Source organism: Carcharhinus amblyrhynchos, chromosome 7 (genome assembly GCF_965287045.1).
Source record: "Carcharhinus amblyrhynchos chromosome 7, sCarAmb.v2.hapA, whole genome shotgun sequence".
Lineage (NCBI taxonomy): Eukaryota > Metazoa > Chordata > Chondrichthyes > Carcharhiniformes > Carcharhinidae > Carcharhinus > Carcharhinus amblyrhynchos.
The window spans coordinates 8,518,051-8,541,397 of record NC_137330.1 but is presented as its reverse complement, the minus strand read 5'-3'; the positions used below and the strand labels follow the sequence as shown (position 1 = coordinate 8,541,397).

The 23,347-nt window shown below is 45.7% G+C and overlaps 1 protein-coding gene across 1 annotated transcript in view; it reads left to right on the top strand.

Annotated features, from left to right (window-relative positions):
• Positions 1-6,337: 6,337 nt before the first annotated feature.
• Positions 6,338-23,347, top strand: part of eif2ak2 (eukaryotic translation initiation factor 2-alpha kinase 2) — a 43,989-nt gene continuing 26,979 nt past the window's right edge. The window contains exons 1-7 of the mRNA XM_080193234.1: positions 6,338-6,451; positions 8,695-8,810; positions 10,633-10,756; positions 11,832-11,974; positions 14,823-14,952; positions 18,393-18,472; positions 21,629-21,728. Of these exons, the coding sequence (XP_080049360.1) occupies positions 8,707-8,810; positions 10,633-10,756; positions 11,832-11,974; positions 14,823-14,952; positions 18,393-18,472; positions 21,629-21,728 (681 nt within the window). The 5' untranslated portion in view covers positions 6,338-6,451; positions 8,695-8,706. The remainder of the gene's footprint in view (positions 6,452-8,694; positions 8,811-10,632; positions 10,757-11,831; positions 11,975-14,822; positions 14,953-18,392; positions 18,473-21,628; positions 21,729-23,347) is intronic.

The following is a 23,347-nucleotide window of genomic DNA, read 5'->3' as shown; positions in this document are numbered from 1 at the left end:
GAGGCTAAAGTAAATTTGGCATGTCCACTACAACTCTCATCAATTTTCCACAGATGCATCATAGAAAGCATCCTTTCCGATTGTATCACAGCTTAGTACGACTCCTGCCCTGCCCAAAACCGCAAGGAACTACGAAGTGTTGTGAACGTAGCCCAGTCCATCATGCACCGAGCCTCGCATTCACTGACTCCGTCTACACTTGCTGCTGCCTCGGAAAAGCAGCCAGCATAATTAATGACCCCACGCGCCCCAGACATTTTCTCTTCCACCTTCTTCCGTCAGGAAAAGGATTCAAAAGTCTGAAGACATTGTACCAAATGACTCAAACAGCTTCTTCCCTGCTCCTTCAGACTTTTGATCTTATAGATAGAAATCATAGAAATCCTACAGCCATTCGGCCCATCGAGTCTGCACCGACTGCAATCCCTCCCCAGGCCCTATCCCTATATCCCTACATATTTACCTGCTAATCTCTCTAACCTATGCACCTGCTAATCCCTCTAACGTACTCACTATGAATGTCATGCTTTGTCTGTACAGTGTACAAGAAACAATATTTTTCACTATATCCCTATGCAAGTAACAATAAATCAAATGAGATCAAACAGTCATCTCTGCCTTCCTAAATTACGATGGAGATGCCGGTGTTGGACTGGGGTAAGCCCAGTAAGAAGTCTCACAACACCAGGTTAATGTCCAACAGGTTTATTTGGTAGCACAAGCTTTCCTAAATTACAACAGTGAACCTAAGAAATAGGAGCAGGAGTAGGCCATCTAGCTCTTCGAGCCTGCCCCGCCATTCAATAAGATCATGGCTGATCTGAAGAAGATCAGTTCCACTTTCCCGCCTGCTCCCCATAACCTTTAATTCCCTTATCGATCAAAGATCTGTCTACCTGTGACGTAAACATATTCAATGAGGTAGCCTCCACCACTTCAATGGGCAGTAACTACGCTCAAAGTCTGTGAAGCATGCTGGGATGTCCTTTGCTTGTGAAAGACTTTATAGAAATTCAGGTTATTTCCTTCTTTATATATCACCGTTCATGTCATTTATCTACCCTTACTGCCACATCTGACACCTGCTAACTGAAATAAAGAAAGGAATTGCATTTAATGTAGTGCCTTTTAACAATCTCAGAATGTCTCGAGTGTTTTACAGCCAATGAAGTGTGGTGACTGAATCCACAGAGTGGGAATTTAAAAATATTTTTTGCAAGATTACTCCAGATGGAAGAAAATCTTCACCCATTCACTCTGATCTTTATAGAACATCAAACTGTATCATTTCACAAACTGTATCACAACTAACTTCAAAGGGTTGTGAATGTAGCCCAATCCATCACTCAAATCAACCTCTCATCTGTTGACTCCATCTACACTTCTCACTGCCTTGGAAAATCAGCCAGCATAACAAAGGACCCCAGATACGGAATCATAGAGGTTTACAGCATGGAAACAGGCTCGTTGGCCCAACCTGTCCATGCCACCCTTTTTTTAACCACTAGTCCCAATTGCTAGTGTTTGGTCCCTCTGGACCCATCTTACCCATGTGACTGTCTAAGTGCTTTTTAAAAGACAAAATTGCACCTGCCTCTACAGCTACCTCCAGCAGCTTGTTCCTAACACTCACCACATCACCTTCACATCCCAGACATACTTTCTTCCACCAGGAAAAAGATACAAAAGTCTAAGGACATGTATCGTCTGACTCAAGAACAACTTGTTCCCTATTGCCATCAAACTTTTGAATGGACCTACCTCACGTTAAGTTGATCTTTCTCTGCACCCTCTCCTTTCCTTCTCCCCTATGTACTCTATGAACTGTATACTTTGTATAGCGTGTAAGAAATGGCAATTTTCATGCTGTTACCAATACGTGACAATAATAAAATCAAATCAAATCTCCTCCAGCCTCACAACCTCTGGATATCAACACTTTTCTGATTCTGGCCTCCAGCTGCCTAGGTCCATTCAACTACCAGCTGAGGAATAACCTCTTATGAAGATTTATAGGGAATGGCACAGTGGTTAGCGCTGCTGCCTCAGCGCCAGGAACCCGCGTTCACTTCCAGTCTCGGGTCCATCTGTGTGGAGTCTGCATGTTCTCCCCATGTCTGCGTGGGTTTCTTTCAGATGTTACGGTTTCCTCCCACAGTCTAAAGGAGATGTAGGTTAGGTAGATTGGCCATGCTAAATTGAACTTTAATGTCCCAAGGATTAACAGAGTAAATACGTGGGGTTATGGGGATAGAGCCTGGGTATGCTTGTTGTCAGTGCAGGCTCGTTGGGCTGAATGGTCTCCTTCTGCATTGTAGGGCTTCTATGATGTGCCATGGTTTATATGGATGTGGTTTGTGGATGCTCATGAGCATTGTGGCAGGTCAAAACCAGAGAATGCCCTCCAGTCTGAAGCGCCTTAGGATCTTTTCCGGGTTAAAAAGGTTATATAAACACAAGTCATTTTTCCATTAGGAATAGTTTGGCCTTTCATCGCGATTCCGTAATCTGAAAGTTGGAGTCATGCATGTGATTGAATAAACATTTCATTGTGCTAAAGTGTGCGGTCCGTGGTTCTAACATTGCTCGTGTTGAGTCTTTCTTGAGGTGTTTGTTTGTGACTCGCAGGGCTGAATGTGGGGTAAAGGGAGGAGCAGTGGAAAAAACATCAGAGCTGAAAGACTGTTGTTGCTTTTGCATCTTCACATTGTTCTCCAGGGAGGAGCGTGAACTAGTAAGAGGGTCACAGTCAGACAAACAGCAACGTGTATACTCTTTCCATGGATGTAACCATTTGTATGTCACTCCACAGGGACACTGGAATCCCACTGCTCATCTGCTCCTTGAGCCTACTCTGTCATTTCATTAGAACGTGGATGATCTGTACCTCAATCACAGTTACCCACCTTAGCCCTATACCCCAAGATACCCTCTATCAACTAAATCTATCCATCTCTACTTTGAGTATCAGGTCCACAAAGTTCAAAGAGGATAAGCCAGTTAGAGGTCTGTGCTCCAGTTAAGATTGATCTGGTTTAACCACACACCAACCTAACAGGACAAACTGCATTCACCACTCCATGACTCAACTGGCCCCTTCATTGAGTTGCTCAGTGGAGAGTTGCAGGTCACAGTCAGCCAACAGTACTGTGTCAGCTGACCTTGTTGAGAGGCCACACGGGCAATTGTTTAGCTCAAAACTTTGATATGATTTGATTTATTATTGTCATGTATTGGGATACAGTTAAAAGTATTGTTTCTTGTGCACTATACAGACAAAGCATACCATTCATAGAGAAGGAAAAGAGAGAGTGCAGAACGTAGTGTTACAGTCATAGCTTGGGTTTGGGAGAAATATCAACTTAATGCGAGGTAAACATAAGAACATAAGAAATAGGAGCAGGAGTAGGCCATCTAGCCCTTCGAGCCTGCCCCGCCATTCAATAAGATCATGGCTGATCTGTCTTGGCTCAGTTCCACATTCCCGCCCTCTCCCCATAACCCTTAATCCCCTCTCTTATCAAAAACCCATCAACCCGCGTCTTAAAAATATTTAGCGAGGTAGCCTCCACCACTTCAACGGGCAGAGAATTCCAGAGATTCACCACCCTTTGAGTGAAGAAGTTCTTCCTCAACTCCGTTCTAAACCGCCCCCCCCCCCTTTATCTTGATGCTGTGTCCTCTAGTCCTACTGTCCTTTCTGAGCAGGAAGAGTCTCTCCACCTCTATCCTATCCATCCCATTCATCATCTTATACGTCTCAATGAGATCTCCCTTCATTCTTCTAAACTCTAACGAGTACAACGGCAGCAGGGAAGAAGCTGTTCTTGAGTCGGTTGGTACCCCGGCAGAAGAAGGTGGAAGAGAGAATGTCCAGGGTTGTGAGGTCCTTAATTATGCTGGCTGCTTTTCTGAGGCAGTGGGAAGTATTGACAGAGTCAATAGATGGGAGGCTGGTTTGCATGAGGGACTGGGCTTCATTCATGACCCTTTGTAGTTCCTTGCGGTCATGGTCAGAGCAGGAGCCATACCAAGCTGTGATACAACCAAAAAGAATGCTTTCTTTGGCGCATCTGTAAAAGTTGGTGAGAGTCACAGCTGACATGCCAAATTTCCTTAGTCTTCTGAGAAAGTAGAGGTGTTGGTGGACTTTCATAACTATAGTGTCGGCATGGGGGTCCTGGATAGGTTGTTGATGATCTGGACACGTAGAAAGTTGAAGCTCTCAACCATTTCTACTTCATCCCCATTGATGTAGACAGGCTATGTCTTCCACTATGCTTCCTTAAGTCAATGACTATCTCCTTTTTGTTGACATTGAGGGAGAGATTCTTGTCATTGCACCAGTTCATCAGATTACTGTTTTGAGGGTGGGGTGCGCCTGGAATCTTCACTGCTGCCACAGGAGGAGACTGCATGCCTGCAGTATAAATTTGCAAAATTCTTCCATTGATATGTACTTCCAATTTAAATGTTGTAGGGATTTTCTTTTATCATTGCACTGATGTGGCTGCTCATATGAACAGCAAGAGACTGTTAGACCATTCATACCTCATGCCGTTTTTCTAATACATTTTATGGAACGTGAGCATCACTGGCTGGCCAGCATTTATTGCCCATCCCTAATTCCCATTTCAGAGTGCATTTGAGAGTCAACCGCATTGTTGTGGATCTGGAGTCACATAAAGTTTAGACCAGGTAAGGACGGCAGATCTCCTTTCCTGAAGGACATTAGTGAACCAGATGGGTTTTTCCAACAATCGGGAATGGTTTCATGGTCTGCAGTAGATGTCTTAGTTCCAGATATTTTTTTAATCAAATTTCAAATTCCGCCATTTGCCGTGGTGGGATTCAAACCTGGGTCCCCAGAACATCACGCCGGGTCTCTGGATTACTAGTCCAGTGACAATACCACTGCGCCACCGCCTCCCCTATTCTGGCATTGACTTAGATCATGGCAGATCTGTGACCCAATTCGATTTACTTATTTTGCTATTGTCACCCAATGATCGATCTCACTTGTGAAGGGTTTAATTGACCTCTGGCACCCAGTTTTTTCACGAAAGAAGTTGCAGATTTCTAATACTCTCTGAAGAACTGGTTCACTCCTAAAGACCCAGCTTTATTTTTAAGAGCATCCCCCCATTATTCTAGACTCCCCCAAACTTTTTCTACCCAAATGAATCCCTTCATTCTTTTTTAAGACACCGATCACCCATCAATCTTTTGACCTCCAGGAATACAAATCAAATTTATGCAACCTGTTCTCATAATTCTCGTAATGGGGAGGCACAGTGATGAGCGTTGCTGCCTCACAGCGCCAGGGACCCAGGTTCGATTCCCAGCTTGGATCACTGTCAGTGTGGAGTTTGCACATTCTCCCCATGTCTGCATGGGTTTCCTTCGGGTGCCAGGTAACATTCGTGCCACACAAGGGCCAGGTAATGATTAACTCAAACAAGAGGGAATTGAATTATCTCCCCTAGACATTCAATGGCTTAACCATGGCTGAATCGCCCACCGTCAACATCCCGGAGGTTACCCTTGACCAGAGACTGAACTGCATTAGTCACATAAATAGAATGGCTACCAGAGCAGGTGGAAGACTGGGAATTCTGCAGCGTGTGACACAACTCCTGACTCTCCATCCTCAAGGCCCAAGTCAGGAGTGTGATGGAACGCTGCCCACTTGACTGGATGGTTGCAGCTCCAACAACACTCAAGAAGCTCAACACCATCCAGGACAAAGCAGCCCATTCAATTGGCACCCCAATTACAATTGGGGTAATTGTAATTACAATTGATTACTGGTGTAATTGTCAGTTGATTACAAATGTTCCTTATTTTTCTTCACCTTAAGCAGTCCCCTAGGATTGAGGGTGCCCTGTTTCCATTCAGATAGGATGGGCATGGTGTGCAGATGTTGCTATATGTGGTGCTTTGAAAGTTGGGTAGGTGGGCTGTTTGGAGTTTGTACATTCCCTCCGATTCCTCACCTTTGCCTCTGCACGTTCCCAGTGTAGCCTCTCTATGTGTTTGTTGCCGTCCTCGAGGGGCCGAATGGTCTACCACTGCTGCTATTTCATATGTACCTATGAACTCGCATCCCCTCCACATTAACACTCCTTGTGCAACACGACTCCCTGATAGTAACACTTCCGGATATTAACACTCTTCCTTACATTGACACCCTCCCCTGCATCAACACACGTTCCCTTTTCTATTAACCCTCTGTGTCCTTGCAGTAACTCTGCGCTGCCAGGTGTTAATGCCTCCTTCCTGTGGTTCCCAAGGAAGTTCTCTGTGCCAGGATCAGGATCTGTCTGTCTGTCTCCCTCCCTCCTTCCCGGGGGAAAACGAAAGCGAAACTGCCGGAGCCCGAGAAACGAAACTCAGCAAGCCTGAGTGACTCCGGGGAGAGAGGCTGATATTGCGACTACGAGGATTGACTGTGAGCTGTTGCATTTTATCGCTGCAGAATAATCTTAACAGTAACACAGTGATTATTTACAGCGGCCTGTGCGTGTGAGTAGTGCTTCTTGAACGATGTCAGGATGGGGTGGGTGGCTGGGGGCGAGGTGGAGATTGGGAATCCTTGTCTAACCCATACTGCAAACCTGCTGCAGTAATGCCTCACGTAGATAACCAGTAAGTACTGAGTGTGGGACCCAGTGTCGGCCCTGACTCACTCACTCCTTGTCTCCACGCCAGTGGACTGTGGATTCAGCTCCCCCACTGGACTAAGGAACATTATGTTAAAGACCAGGGTGCTGCAGAAGAGTGGGAGTGGGGTGGGGGCAGGGTGCTGTAGACAGGGGCGGGGTGGGGGGGCAGGGTGCCGTCTCCGAAAATAAGTAACAGGGGCAAAAAAGACACAAATTGAACAAGTTGGCACAGTAGTTAGCACTGCTGCCTCACAGTGCCAGGGAGCCGGGTTCATTGTCTGTGCAGGGTCTGCACGTTCGCCCCATGTCTGCGTGGGTTTTCTCCAAGTGCCCTGGTCTCCTCCCACAATCCGAAAGACGTGCTGGTGAGGTGCGTTGGCCGTGCTAAATTCTTCCTCGGTGTACCCGAACAGGCGCCAAGGTGGGGCGACTAGGCAATTTTCACACTAACTTCATTGCAGTGTTAATGTAAGCCTACTTGTGACACTGATAAATAAACTTTAACTGTGGGGGGGGGGGTAAAGCGTTCATAAACTGTGGGGGTAAATTGTCGCAAACTGCACCGAATGTGGGGGTAGAGTGTCACAGATTTTCCTGAATGTGGGATTAAACTCGAACATGACCTCCCTGCTTTTGTAATCTATGCCTGGAATGATAAAGGCAAGCGTCTCATCTGCCTTTTTCACCGCCCTACTAACACGCCCTTCTGCCTTCAGAGACCTATGGACAAACACACCCAAAGTCGCTTTGTTCCACAGAACTTCCTAGTGCCCTACTGTTTATTGAATACTTTCTTGTCAAATTACTCCTTCCAAAGTGGATGACCTCTCGCTTTTCGGGGTTAAGTTCCATCTGCCACATATCTGCCCATTTGACCATTCCATCTATATCTTCCTGTAGCTCAAGACACTCCGCCTCACTGTTAACCACCTGTCCAATCTTTGTGTCATCCGCAAACTTACTAATCCTACCCCCCATGTAGTCATCAATGTCATTTGTATAAATGACGAACAATAGGGGGCCCAACACAGATCCCTGTGGTTGGACACTGGCTTCCAGTCACCCTCCGTTTAGCTCCTTCAACGTTGGCATTGGTGCAATGGGCTGAATGGCCTCCCAGTTAAGTTTAAAGTTATTAGTGTCACAAGTAGGCTTACCTTCACACTGCAATGAAGTTAATGTGAAAATCCCCTAGTCACCACACTCCGACGTCTGGTCGGGTACACTGAGGGAGAATTTAGCACGGCCAACGCACATCTTTCTGACTGTAGGAAGAAACCGGAACACCCAGAGGAATCCCACGCAGACATGGGGAGAATGTGCAAACTCCGCACAGACAGTGACCCAAGCCAGGAATTGAACCTGAGTCCTTGGTGCTGTGAGGCAGCAGTGCTAGCCACTGTGCCACCATGATGTCCCAGAGTATATAGAGTAGAAGTAAATAAGATTTCACAAAGTAAAATTATTGGTGGAAGTAATAAATATGACTGAATGCATAGCACATATAGCTATAAACCGTATTAATAATGCTATTACATAATAGGGGTGGAACGGTGGCATAGTAATTAGTTCTGCTGCCCCACAGCGCCGGGGACTCGATTCCCAGCTTGGGTCACTGTCTGTGCAGAGTTTGCATGTTCTCCCCGTGTCTATGTGGGTTTCCTCCGAGTGCTCTGGTTTTCACCCACAATCCAAAGATATGTGGGTTGGGTTGATTGGCCGTGCTAAATTGTCTCTTAGTTTCAGGCAGACTAGCTAGGGGTTATGGGGATAGGGCCTGGGTGGGATTGTGGTCGGTGCAGACTCAATGGGCCGAATGGCCTCCTCCTGCACTGTAGGTTATTCTTTAACTCTATGATAAAGTTTTTTTTCTGTTTAAGAAGTGAAATCTTGTGGTGTCCCATTGATTAAAACAAAATGTTTGGGTTTCTCTTTCCATGTTGAGTCTTTAATTGGATTGTAACAAAATATTATTCATTATCTCATTGTATCTTGGATGCTTTGAATTGAGAATGTTTCATTTCTGTAGCCCCTGGAAGGAATGGCGACTTCAGGATCTGTGGAGCAACTACAGCTGTATGCAAATAGAAATCATGAACATTTGATCTGGGAATCCAAAATGGATGGACCCCCTCACAACCCTGTGTAAGTGGCTTAGTTTAGGAATATATTTTGATTTGATTTATTATTATCACATGTATTAGCATACAGTGAAAAGTATTGTTTCTTGTGCGCTATACAGACAAAGCATACTGTTCATAGAGAAGGAAAGGAGAGAGTACAGAATGTAGTGTTACCATCAAAGCTAGGGTGTGGAGAAAGATCAACTTAGTGCGAAGTAGGTCTGTTAAAAAGTCTGACAGCAGCAGGGCCAGCCCATGCTTCCAGGGAATGACTGAGAGCACCATGAGATGGTGGCACAGAGGTTAGCACTGCGGCCTCACAGTGCCAGGGACCCGGGTACAATTCCTGGTTTGGGTCACTGTCTGTGTGGAGTTCGCATGTTCTCCCTGTGTTTACGTGGGTTTCCTCTCACAGTCCAAAGATGCGCCGGTTAGCTGGGTTGGCCATGCTAAATTGACTCAGAGTCCCAAGATGTATAATTTAGAGGGGATTAGCAGGATAAATATGTGGGGTTACGGGATAAGCCGGGGCAAGAGTCAGTGCAGACCGAATGGCCTCCTTCCACCCTGTAGGAATCCTGTGGTTCTATGAACAATCACCACCTTCTGAAGGGCAATTACATTTAAAGTTTATTTATTAGTGTCACAAGTCAGCTTACATGAACACTGCAATGAAGTTTGGGGGCGGCAAGGTAGCACAGTGGTTAGCACTGCTGCTTCACAGCTCCAGGGTCCTGGGTTCAATTCTCGGCTCGGGTCACTGTCTGTGTGGAGTTTGCACGTTCTCCTTATGTCTGTGTGGGTTTCCTCCAGGTGCTCCAGTTTCCTCCCACAGGCCAAAGATGTGCGGGTTAGGTTGATTGGCCATGCTAAGAAATTGCCCCTTAGTGTCCAGGGATGGGAAAGTTAGAGGGATTAGTGGGTATAATACGTAGGGATATGGGGGTAGGGCCTGGGTGGGATTGTGTTTGGTGCGGACTTGATGGGCCGAAGGGCCTCTTTCTGCACTGTAGGGTTCTATGATTTCTATGATTAGTGTGAAAATCCCCTAGTCTCCACACTCTTGCGTCTCTTCGGGTACACTGAGGGAGAATTTAACATGGTCAATGCACTCTAACCAGCGCGTCTTTCAGCCTGTGGGAGGAAAGTGGAGCACCCGGAGGAAACCCACACAGACACGGGGAGAACATACAAACTCCGCACAGACAGTGACCCAAGCAGGAAATCGAATCCAGACTAGGGGATTTTCACGATAATCATAGAAATCATAGAAACCCTACAGTGCAGAAAGAGGCCCTTCGGCCGATCAAGTCTGCACCAAACACAATCCCACCCAGGCCCTACCCCCATATCCCTACATATTATTCCCACAAATCCCTCTAACTTACCCATCCCTGGACACTAAGGAGCAATTTCTTAGCATGGCCAATCAACCTAACCCGTACATCTTTGGACTGTGGGAGGAAACTGGGGTATCCGGAGAAAACCCTGGCGCTGTGAGGCAGCGGTGCTAACCACTGTGCCACCACGCCGCAAGTGAGCAATAAAATGTTGGCCTAACCAGCAATGCCTGAGTCCCGTGAAATGTATTTTAAAAAAAACCTATACAATTTTAGAGAGCCCCTGGTATTCTTCTCTGAGGGAGGAAGAGCCCCAGCCTGTTCAGTCTTTCTGATATCCTGTTTTGGCTCCAGTGCCCTGCAGAGCAGAGCAGATCCGAACGAATCTCCGGACCCTGCAGCTAATCCTCACGGCTGCCTTGTGTAGCTCCAAGGGGTGAGGCAGGGAAGTAGAAACCTGTGTTTTGCTGATCTAACCCAATGCTACGTTTACTGTTGTTTTAGGTTCACGTTCTGGGCAAAAATTGGCGACAAAACACTCCCTGAAGGCCAAGGTAAAACCAAGAAGGAAGCTAAGTACAATGCAGCTAAACTGGCTTTAGAGGTTTTGAATATTCAGGATGTTGATGTGGTAAGTTGCACTGTATTCCTTACATTTCATTTTACAAAATGGACATGGAACTACACAAGGTTCTCAAGTCTCCTAGCATGTCAGGACAAAACATTAAAATGCAAAGAAACTTTTGTCATGTTGTATTGAGAGGTTATTAAAATGTAACAAGCCATTCCTAGAACATAGAACAGTACAGGCCCTTCGGCCCCCGATGTTGTGCCGAGCTATGTTCGAACCTAAGATCAAGCTATCCCACTCCCTGTCGTTCTGGTTCCTGTAGATTAATGGCTGTCCTAATACAAATAATTAAATAAATTTGTTCACAATGGACTTGATTTTTTGGCTTTGAAGTTGAATTCTAAAGAATAGTTTGTGAAAAAACCTCATTCTATCACATTGATATATGAACAGGTGAAACATGACCCTGTTACATATCAGAGACAATTGTGAAGAAGATAAAAAACATGTACTATGGTCAAATAGGTGCTCCGATCTCCTCCTGCAATCCAAAGATGTGCTGGTTAGGTGAATTGGCCATGGTCAATTGCCCCTTTAGAGTTAGGGATAAATAAATGGGGTTACAGGGATAGCGCCTGGGTGGGATTGTTGTTGGTGCAGTGTGTGCATGGGTGTGAGGTGTGTGACTATGTGTTGTAAGTATTAGAGAGTATATGTTTTGTGTATGCATTATGTGTGAGTGTGTCTGAGAGAGAGTGTGGTGTGTGGGAGAGGGAGATTGTGTCTGTGTGAGAGTATGTTTTGTGTGCGTGTGTGATGTGGTTGTGTTATGTGTGTTTGTTAAGTTCATTAGTTACATTGGGTGAATAAATGCATATCTCCTGTTTTAAACTTGCCAGAAAGCCCATTTGTACCAATCCTTTAAGGTCACAACACCAAAAGCATTTTAAAACAGTCCCTTAAAAATATACGTCTTGTTACAAATAATCGAGGGGTGAGGGAAAAGGAGGAAAGTCATCCCACCAGTCGTCCCTGTTTGGAACAGTGTGTGGACATAGCTGATATCTTTTCAACATTTTCTGTCTGAATTGGTATATGGTTGTAAAAAGCATTTGATTTGTCTTTGATGTAGTCTCTTGATAGAACGACGCAATCAGTATCACCGGCTGGCATTGGAAACTTCATCAGTAAGCTCAATGAGTATGGACAGAAAAGAGACATCCACATTGAATACGTCCTTACACAGATGGACACAGGCTTGGATCACATACAGAAGTAAGTTTACCTTATTAAACGGAAATGATGGCCGGAGGCAATGGCCTGGTGGTGTTATCGCTAGCCTATTAATCCAGAAGCTCAGTTGATACCTGGGGACCCGTGTTCGAATCCCGCCACGGCAGCTGGTGGAATTTGAATTCAATAAAAAATATCTAGAGTTAAGAATCTACTGATGATCATGAAACCATTGTCAATTATCAGGAAAAACCCCATCAGCTTCACTAACGTCCTTTAGGGAAGGAAATCTGCCGTCTTTACCTTGTCTGGCTGACATGTGACTCCAGATCCATAGTAATGTGGTTGACTCTTAACCGCTCTCGGACAACTAAGGATGGACAATAAATGCTGGCCAGCCAGCGACACCCACGTCCCACAAATGAATAGAAAAATAAGTATTTATAACTATTGCAACTGATGATTATAACGTGTCACTGAATTTATTCTGGAAAATTCTCTTCTACCCACCTTCTAAACCTATCCAGCTCTGGGATTTAGAATGCTGTTTCCATTTCTAATTCCAGAGGGGGAGGGCAACCCAATTTGACATTGAGGGGCTGAATGGCCTACCCCTGCACCTAGTTGTTATGTTATGATTCTTATGAGCCTAGACTAGCACTAACCAGATATGTTCACCCAGGGATTGGCAGCCTAGCACTAACCAGATACGTTCACCAATGGATAGCCAGACTAGCACTAACCAGATGTGATCACAATGAATAGCCAAACTAGCACTAACTAGATGCGTTCACCCAGGGTCTGCCCGACTAGTACTAACTAGATGCGTTCACCCAGAGTCTGCCCAGACTAGTACTAACTAGATGTGTTCACCCAGGGTCTGCCCAGACTAGCACTAACTAGATGTGTTCACCTAGGGTCTGCCCAGACTAGCACTAACTAGACGTGTTCACCCAGAGTCTGCCCAGACTAGCACTAACTAGACGTGTTCACCTAGGGTCTGCCCAGACTAGCACTAACCAGACGTGTTCACCTAGGGTCTGCCCAGACTGGAACTAACCAGACGTGTTTACCTAGGGTCTGCCCAGACTAGCACTAACCAGACGTGTTCTAAGATTTTCATCTGGGAGTCATATTTTACCTAAAGAGAGGATCAGAGTCACAGGTTATTTTAAAGCAGTTTATTAAAAGCAACAGGTTAGGTATGATGCTTAAGCTAACTGAACAGAGAAGGCACGGAGTCCTAATGGTTGAGAACAGTTTACCTACCCTGGTTGGACATACAGATGGATGAAGCTGATCTCCGTTGCTGAAAAGTGGCAGTAGCTTTAGTTTTCTTTAGTCCGGAATTCACCAATGAGTTAGGCAGGAACCAGCATCGATCCACCTCAAGAACCCTGCTTCCATCCCAAGTGAATTTTTCTCATCTAAATGTTTGTTTATGTACCTTGTTTCTGGGAGACTTTTGCCCAGACTTCCTTACCTTCTCCTTGCCCAGACTTTCTTACCTTCTCCTTGCCCAGACTTTCTTACCTTCTCCTTGGCGTGACATCCATTCTTTTCCCTGACGCCTCTGTGTGAATTATTTGTCCAGTGATACATTGGTAAGAGACAGACATTCAGGATAATCCATCCCATTTCCATTCGAAGGCCATGAAGTCAGCTTGCAGCTCATCACTTGCTGGAACCTGGTGCTTAACTTAGAGACGGTTCATTTATGTTTGGGTCTGGGGGTCACTCTCACCGCTGGGGGCTAACCTTTCAGCCACTCAGGCTCTGTGTTTTGCAATTCTCTCTGTAAATCTTCCTGTCTCTCTTTTTTTTAATTTATTAGTCACAAGTAGGCTTTCATTCACACTGTAATGAAGTTACTGTGAAAATCCCCTTCCTCTCATCCTTTGACTAAGCTGTTGCTGGTCTATCCTATCAGTGTCAGCTGTAGCTAAGTGATTGGTCTCTTGCCTCTGATTCAGAGGGTTATCTTGAAGGATGGGAACATTATTGAGGCTGACACTCCATTCCTGTACTGAAGGACTGCTGTACCTGCTGTCTTTCAAATGAGACTTTAAACCCAGGCCCTGTGTGCCCTCATAGGTGGATGTTATAGAACCTGTTACATTATTCAAAGAATAAGAGAACAGTGGTGGCACAGTGGTTAGCACTGCTGCCTCACAGTGCCAGGCTCCCGGCTTGGGTCACTGTCTGTGCAGGGTCTGCACATTCTCCCTGTGTCTGCATGGGTTTCCTCCAGGTGTTCCAGTTTCCTCCCACAGTCCAAAGATTGGCCATGATAAATTGCCCCTTGGTGTCAGGAGGATTAACAGGATAAATGCATGGGATAGGGTCTGGATGGGACTGTGGTCGGTGCAGACTCGATGGGCCGAATAGCCTCTTTCTGCACTGTGGGAATTTGATGTAACTCAGGCTTGAAAGAGTATTGTCAGTGTCCTGACCAATGATGAGCCCTCAACCGGCATCTCATAAACAGTTGAGTTGGTCATTATCATGTTGTTTGTGGGATCTTTTGTGTGCAAATTGGCTGCTGTGTTTCCTACATTACAACAGTGATTTGATTTATTATTGTCACATGTATTAGTATACAGTGAAAAGTATTGTTTCTTGTGCGCTTTACAGACAAAAGTAACTACACTTTAGTAGTACTTGATTGGTGTTTCTCAGGTTGTAAAAGGCATGTTTTGAGTGTTTCTCAGGTTGTAAAAGGCATTACGTCAATGCAAGCCTTGCTTTCTTACCTTCTCCTTGGCACTGTTTTCCCTGACGTCTCGGTATAAAGTATGTTAGAACTTTATTTAATGTTAAAATAAGTGCGTAAATGTTAGTTACATTTTTGTGCAGGGTGAGTGTGGCAGTATTTGTTGTTATGTTGCAGGTTCTCAGCTAAAGTTATCGTGGATAAGAAAGAATACCCAATAAGCTACGGTAGAAGCAAACAAGAGGCTAAACATGAAGCAGCAAGACTTGCCTGTGAGGAAATTTTCCAGGACTCATCACTTTGCAAGGTATGAGAATGGATCGGTACTTTCAAAGATTTTAATGTTTATTTCTTAGTGCCACAAGTAGGCTGACATTAACACTGCAATGAAGTTACTGTGAAAATCCCCTAGTCGCTGCACTCTGGCGCCTGTCCAGGTACACTGAGGGAGAATTTAGCATGGCCAAAGCACCTAACTAGCCCGTCTTTCAGACTGAGAGGGGAAACTGGAGCACCCGGAGGAAACCCACGCAGGGAAAACACGCACAGACAGTGACCCAAGACGGGAATCGAACCTGGGTCCCTGGCGCTTTGAGGCAGCGGTGCTAACCACTGTGCTGAAAGCGTACAAAGATTTGTGGACTGTTAAGGCAAGCAGGGTCAAACGGAGAGTTGGGAAGACAGCAGAAAATAAGACAGGAAATCATTATCAAGCTGTTGTCCCAACTGGCTTAGAGGGCTAGAGCTTGTTTGCTGTCTGTACTCATTCCAGTACTGGAGTTATGCAATATAGAATTAAAAAGAGGAACTGGAGAGAGACCAAGTATATTGGCAAAAACAGGGGAGGCGGTGGCCTATTGTCACGACTATTAATCCAGAGCCTCAACTAATGTTCTGGGGAGCCAAGTTCGAATCCCTTGGTGGTGGGATTTGAATTCAATATTAAAAATTAAGTATCTACTGATGACTGTGAAACTATTGTTGGAAAAACCCATCTGGTTCACTAATGTCTTTTAAGAAAAGAAATAAGAACATAAGAACATAAGAAATAGGAGCAGGAGTAGGCCATCCAGCCCTTCGAGCCTGCCCCGCCATTCAATAAGATCATGGCTGATCTGTCGCTGCTCAGTTCCACTTTCCCGCCCTCTCCCCATAACCCTTAATCCCCTCTCCTATCAAAAACATCCTTACTTGGTCTGGCCTACATGTGACTCCAGAGCCACAGCAATGTGGTTGACTCTGGACTGCCTTCCAAAGGCAACTAGGGATGGGTAACAAATGCTGGCCAGCCAGCGATGCCTATGTCCCACAAATGAATGAAAAAAGAACTATTTATGAAAGCAAGTGATGATTATAACGTGTCACTGAATGCATTCATGGAAAATTCTCTTCTACTCACTTCCTAAACCTATCCAGCTCTGGGATTTAGAATGCTGTTTCCATTTCTCATTCCAGAGGGGAAGGGCAATTCAATTTGACATTGAAATACAAGGAAAGTATAGTCCCTTGTCTTTCCTGGGTGGCCTGATGGCACAGTGGTTAGCACTGCAGCCTCACAGCGCCAGGGATCCGGGTTCAATTCCTGGCTTAGGTACTGCCTGTATGGAGTTTGCACGTTCTCCCCATGTCTGTGTGGGTTTCCCTTGGGTGCTCTGGTTTCCTCCCACAGTCTGAAAGACGTGCTGGTAAGGTGCATTGGCTAAATTCTCCCTCAGTGTACCCGAACAGGTGCCAGAGTGTTGCGACTAGGGGATTTTCCACAATTGCAGTGTTAATGTAAGCCTATTTGTGACATTGATAAGTAAAATTTAAAACAAAAAAAAGTTAGAGTGCGCCAAAAGACATCAAGTCTCAAAAGGTAGCTAGTTAAATGTTGGAAAATGGGTTTTAAAAACAGAAGGTGCTGGAAACACTGAGCACTTCAGGCAGCATCTATGGAGAGAGCAACAAGGATAATGCTTCAGGTTGAAGGCCTTTCTCTTTGAACAGTTGCTGCCACACTTTTTAGAACTAATTTGTGGGATGTGGGTGTCACTGGCTGGCCAGCATTTATTGCCCATCCCTAGTTGCCCTTGAGAAGGTGATGGTGAGCTGCCTTCTTGAATCGCTGCAGTCCGTGTGGTGTAGGTACACCCACGGTGCTGCTGGGGAGGGAATTCCAGGATTTTGATCCAGCAATTGTGCAGGAACAGCGATATATTTCCAAGTTGGGCTTGGAGGGGAGAGAAGGAGGAGAGATGGGAGGAAAGGAGAAAGAGAGAGAGAGAAGGGAGAGAAATATAGAGGGAGAGAGTGATGGTTTTCCCATGTGTCTACTGCCCTTATCCTGGATGGAAGTGGTTGTGGATTTGGAAGGTGCTGCCTAAGGATCTTCAGTGACTTGCTGAGTATTTGTAACAGTCTCTGATTTCATTTCAGATTCCCAGCATATCAGTATTTGTATTAACCAGGTGTTAATTGCTTAATTATGTTTGTGCATTTGATGTACTCTAAGAAGGTGTAAACTTACGAGGAGGTTGCTTTTCCTCAAATTAAATGCACATTTAAGAAACACAAACATTTATTGCCCATCCCTGGTTGCCCTTAAGAAGGTGGTGGTGAGCTGCCTTCTTGAATCGCTGCAGTCCGTGTGGTGTAGGTACACCCACAGTGTTGCTGGGGAGGAATTCCAGGATTTTGACCCAGTGACTATATATTTAAAAAGTGCTTTGCTCGGAAAGAGGAGTTGATGGAAATTACAGCACGAGGTAGCAGGGGGCACAGTGGAAAATAATCAAAACGTTTAGGGACAAAGCAAATATTTGAGCCTGAATTTTCAGTGCCTGGCATCTGGTGATCCACGCAGATTCTGACAGGCCCACTCCCATTTTACCATCGATTGGCAGCAGGCCAGACTTCTGTCCACACTTGGACGGGTGCCCTGCAGTGGAGAATGGCCAACAGCGCTCCAGTCCCTCCAGGCACAGTGCTGCCGGGGCTGGGACAGCGCCATGCCTGAGCCCCAGGACCGCCCTTCAAGGGTCCTGGAAGTATAAGGGATGCCCAGGGGGATGTGGGGGAGAGGGAAGGGGGGACAATCTCAGTGTGGGGCGGTAGGCTGGATGTGGGTAGAGAGAGCTCGTAGGCCCCAGAGGGGAGGGTGCCCCAGTCTGAAATGGCCTTCCAACTGAGATGTCCCCCTCCAGGTCCAGCACCAGATTGGGGGTTAAAAACCTTCTCATTCACCCCCCCCTCACCCACCCTCAGTCATCTCATGCCCACCAGCCTAAAAATTGATGCTAGGTGGGAAAAGGACCATAAGTGGTCTTAACAGGGGTAAGAGTGGGCTTCATGTCTGATGCTGTGCTCGCGCCAGTGTCTGGTCACCTCTGGGTGGGTGGGGGGTGGATGCGGAGGTGGGTGGGTGGTGGGGCGGGGGTAGGGTGTGAATTTCTGACTTAGTAGCTGATGTGGCGCGGGTGGATAGAACTCAGAACAGATCAGTACCGGGGCTGCAGACTCCCTGACCAGTTCAAGGTCTTAATCCTGGAACACCTACAGACACATCCCCCATCAGCAGCTCCTGTTACCAGAGAGATTTCAGACACGCTGGTTCACCCCTCTCGCGAGAGTCGTTGTTAAGATTAGAGAAAGGCCGAGCGCCTAACAGATCAGTCAGCTACTGTTCCTGAAACATGTTTCAGATCCTGGTTTCTTGCCCTTCACTGATTATGTGATCACTACGTTCTTTCTGTTTCGTCTCTTTAGTCTATGTCTAAAGTTAATCTCGAGAATGAGGAAGAGCCCAAGAGCACTGCAGGAGAGTCTGTTGGCCAGAATCCTCAAAGGTATGCTCAGTTATTTTAAATGGGAGCTTTTCCTGATGCCCAGTTCAAAGAGAAGTAAAGCTGTGTCCAAACACTTAATTCACAACATCATATCTGCATTTTTTAAAAAAAAACTTGAGAAATAATGTGTCCCCTCTCTCGTTTACTCACTTTATACAAAACTTTCTCCTTGTCCCTTCCTGCAGCTGTGTGCCTGTCCCTTTTTTTCTCTCTATACTTTCCTCCCAGCATCTCTCTCTCTGAATCCCTTAATTTTCTCCCTCTCCCTCATATTTCTCTCCCCTCTCTCTATGTCCTGTCTTGCTTTCCTTCTCTCCTTCCCTCCCTCTACCTTTCTCTCCCTTCTCTTTCCTTCCTTTCTCTCTCCCCTTTTCTTCTCTGATCCTCTCTCCTTCACTTTTCTCACTTTCTCCCTCTCCCCTGTGCCCACTTCTCATTTCCCTGTCTTTTCTTTCTCTTGAACTCTCTCTCTCTCTCTCGCGTTCTCTCTCCCTCCTTCCCCACTTCTTTTGCTTTACTACCTTCCTCTCCCTCTCCTCACCCTTTCCCCCTGCTGTCTCCCTCCTTTCCCTCCTTCTCTGTCTCTCTCTCTTCTCCTCCTCCTCCCACAACACCCACCCACCCAAAGCAGGCATTGCTTGGTGCTAGTCTAATGAAATGAGGTTAGGGAGGGGAGACGTCCCTCTCTGCCCGGGTGGCGAGACACCACTGGCTGCTTGTTCTAAGCTGGATGCATTTCCATCTCTTGCCTGGAAGGAGGAATAACAGTAAGCAGAGCTGAGAGGCCCAAAGTGTGCTCCTGGGTGCTGACACTGTCTTGTGACAGGTGCTGCTAGTCCACTGGGAGAGGGACAGGATTGAGGAAGATTTAAACAGAAACCTTGTAGTTCTCTGCCGTCACCTCAGGCTGCCCTCGTCACCATCGAAAGTCTGCAGCAGCCAGTGGGAATCGGGGAGAGTGGGGGAATTCAGTGATTGGGGCCGAAATCCCCGTTTTTACAGACCCTTCCCTATCCTTGGATAATGAATCAAAAAGACTGGATTAATCCCCCTGCATCAGGTAGATGGACACATTGGAAGTTGCACCGACTGCAGGCTCCTGTGTGGGGAGAGGGTACATTCTCAGTGTAAGGGGACACAAGCTGGTGGTGCATCAGGCAGAGCGGCAAGTCAACCCAACCCAACCAAATTGTTGTAACAAGTTGCTCTTTCCATGTTGGTTGCCCCAAGAGCAAAGACCAACCCTGTGTGTCAATAGATGCTAAACACAAGTATCAAATTTCATCCCCCTATTTACTGGAGCAGATACTGGAGGCTGATACTGTTGTACTGAGGGAGAGCTGCAGTGTTGCAGATGCCGTCTTTTGGATGAGTTGTTAATCTGAGGTTAACTCACGTGCCCTCACGTTTGAGCCTAAAAGAGCCCATGAAACTGCTTTGAAAGAAGAGGAGGGGAAGATCCCCCTGCTGTGTTGGCCAGCGGCAGGTGGCACAGTGGTAACGCTTGGGTCACCAAGCTGGGAATCGAACCTGGTTCCCTGACACTGGGAGGCAGCAGTGCTAACCACTGTGTCACTGTGCCAGAGACCCGTACCCCATATTACACTTCAACTTTTACAGATGCACCATAGAAAGCTGTGCCCAAGACCGCAAGAAACTACAAAGTTTCTTGAATGTAGCCCAATCCATCATGCAAACCAGCCTTGCATCCATTGACTCCGTCTACACTTCCTGTTGCCTCAGCAAAACAGCCAGCATAATTAAGGACTCCAGATACCCTGGACATTCTCTCTTCCACCTTCTTCCATCGGGAAGAAGATACAAAAGCCTGAGGTCACGTACCAACCGTCTCAAGATCAGATTCTTTCCTGCTGCCATCAGACTTTTGGATGGACCTAGCTCGCACTAAGTTGATCTTTCTCTACACCCCAGCTTTGACTGTAACACTACATTCTGCACTCTCTTCCTTCTCTATGAATGGTATGCTTTGTCTGTATAGTGCGCAAGTAGCAATACTTTTCACTGTATACTAATGCATGTGACAATAATAAATCAAGTGCCAGCATTGCTTAACCTGTAGCCTCTTGGTCTGAGGATAGTGGATAAGGGCTCCAACTCTAGGGCCTCGAGCCTACAATCTAGCACATGAGTGTGTGTGAATGCTGCATCGCTAGAGGTGCCTTCTTTCCGATGGAGGGACTAAACAGAGTGACCCTGAGGCTGTCTTTTTGGGTGGACATAACAGATGCCATGATAATGTATGAGAACGGCTTCTGTTGTCCAGCACTATCTCCATTCAACCAACAGCGCCCCCCAAAAAAAACTGTCCTTAATCTCATCTATAATTTCCCCCCAGCAGTAAGTCAGCACAGACTGTTTCCAGGGACAGGAGGGCTGTTAACCAGAGAACAAGGATTTGAAATAATTGGTTGAAGAAGCAGAGAGGAGTTGAGGGGATTTGAGTCAGCAAGCTATAATAATCTGGGATGTGTAACCTAAAAGGAAGCAGATTCAGTTACTTTCCAAAGGGAACTGGATAAATACCCAAAAAGGAGACAACTGCTGGGCCTCAGTCCTCAATCTTTTAAAGTGGTTGGCACGGATACGATGGGTCAAACAGCCCCATTTTTGTGCTGCATCCGTCTATGATTTCTGCACCCACACTGGCTGCCCTACGGCACAGTGGTTAACACTATTGCCTCTCAGCGCCAGGGTCCTGGGTTCAATTCCTGGCTTGGGTCACTGTCTGTCTGGAGTTTGCACGTTCTCCCCATGTCTGCAGGGGTTTCCTCTGGGTGCTCCAGTTTCCCCCCCACAGTCCGAAAGACACGCTGGTTAGGTGCATTGGCCGTGCTAAATTCTCCCTCAGTGTACCCAAACAGGCGCCAGAGTGTGACGACTAGGGGATTTTCACAGTAACTTCATTGCAGTGTTAATGTAAGCCTACTTGTAACACCAATAAACGAACTTTAAAAATTAATCCCTCAACTAATATCCACGAAACCTATGATCAGATCATTTATCACGTTATTGCTTATGGGAGCTGGCTTTCGCAAATTGGCCGCTTTCTATGTTACACCATTTCAAAAGTACTTGATTGATTCTAAAGTGCTTTGACATTTTGAAGTATATAAATACAATTCTTTTCCTTTTTAGATTAACAGAAGACCAAACTGACCAGAGTGAGAAGACGAGTGAAGATTTCACATCCCCACTGAGTACGGATGGGATTTCAACAAATTCCAATTCCAAAAAGGTACCACCGTTAGCAAAGATGTTTCACTTTTTTAAAGCATAAATGTTACTCGCTCTACTGCCTTTCCTGTTTCCATGCTGTAAACCTCTATGACTCTATCAAGCATTTAGACAGTTACATGGGTACGATGGGTATAGGTGGATATAGGCCAAATGCAGGCAATTGGGATTAGCTTGGGGGTTTTAAAAAAAAAAGGGCAGCATGGACAAGTTGGACCGAAGGGCCTGTTTCCATGCTGTAAACCTCTGACTCTAACTCCTGAGGGATATCATTGCAATCCCAATTGATCTGGTCAGTTAGGACCATAAGATATAGGAGCAGAATTAGGCCATTTGGCCCAGTGAGTCTGCTTCCCCATTCAGTCATGGCTGATAAGTTGCTCAACCCCATTCTCCCCGTAACTTTTGATCCCCTTACCAATTAAGAACCTGTTGTTACGACACAGAGGTTAATCCCCATTGCCTTGCTTCGTAATCTGGTAAAAGAGTTTGGGAATTCACTCAAAGGGTGGTGAATCTCTGGAATTCTCTGCCCGTTGAAGTGGTGGAGGCTGCCTCGCTAAATATTTTTAAGAAGCGGGTTGATGGGTTCTTGATAAGAGAGGGGATTAAGGGTTATGGGGAGAGGGCGGGAAAGTGGAACTGAGCCACGACAGATCAGCCATGATCTTATTGAATGGCGGGGCAGGCTCGAAGGGCTAGATGGCCTACTCCTGCTCCTATTTCTTATGTTCTTATGTTCTTATTAGCATTTAAAGGTATGTTTAATATAAAGCTCTGACGCTCGCTTTAAGTGAATAATTAACAACTTATTTAACCAACCAGAACTTTAACTAAATAAGTAACATATCAATTAAAGGAAAGTATGACTGCAATGTTGTTCAAATAAAGACCAGAACGATTCATTACCAAAACAGTAACAACCGAATTTTAGTCACTCTCAAAAAAATATACAACCAGGTCTGACAGCTTTTGGAAGATTTTTGGAGTTTTCCTGTTGATTTCTCTGTCTATAAGGTCTTTTTGATTTGGTACCCTTTTTGTTAGATAGATGGAGAATTCCCTTCAAAGAAAGTTCTTTAGCTGACAGAATGGAGAGCCACTGTAGAGATGTCCTTCTGTTCCAGCTGGCTCTCAGTTGAACTGTTGGCAGTCAGTTGAGTTCCTCTTTTTATAACTCGGATGACCAATCTACTTTTCTCCAGCCAGATTGGTCTACTGTTGACAACAACAACAAATTAAAATTTGATACGTTCCTTTTGGCTGAGTCTCCTCGTTAAACTGATAGACTGTCAGAATGCAGAAAGCTGCAAAGCCTGATACTGAGACAGTCCTGATGTTTTGGTCTCTTTAACAAATGTTGCAATCTGTGTACCCTGTGTGTCTGCATCTTAAACATCCCAACATTGAACACAAAACCAGCTTTTAAAGGGACCACATTCACAAACTTAACTTCACAGCACTATGTATTTCTGTCTTAAGTACACTCAGTGACCTGGCCCCCATAACCTCCTGTGGCAATGAATTCCAAGATGGCTGAGAAAATGAGAATGGGGTACAGTTTCTCAAATGGGAAACTTCCAGTACTAACACCAGTCCTGTAATACAAACTGCTTGTAC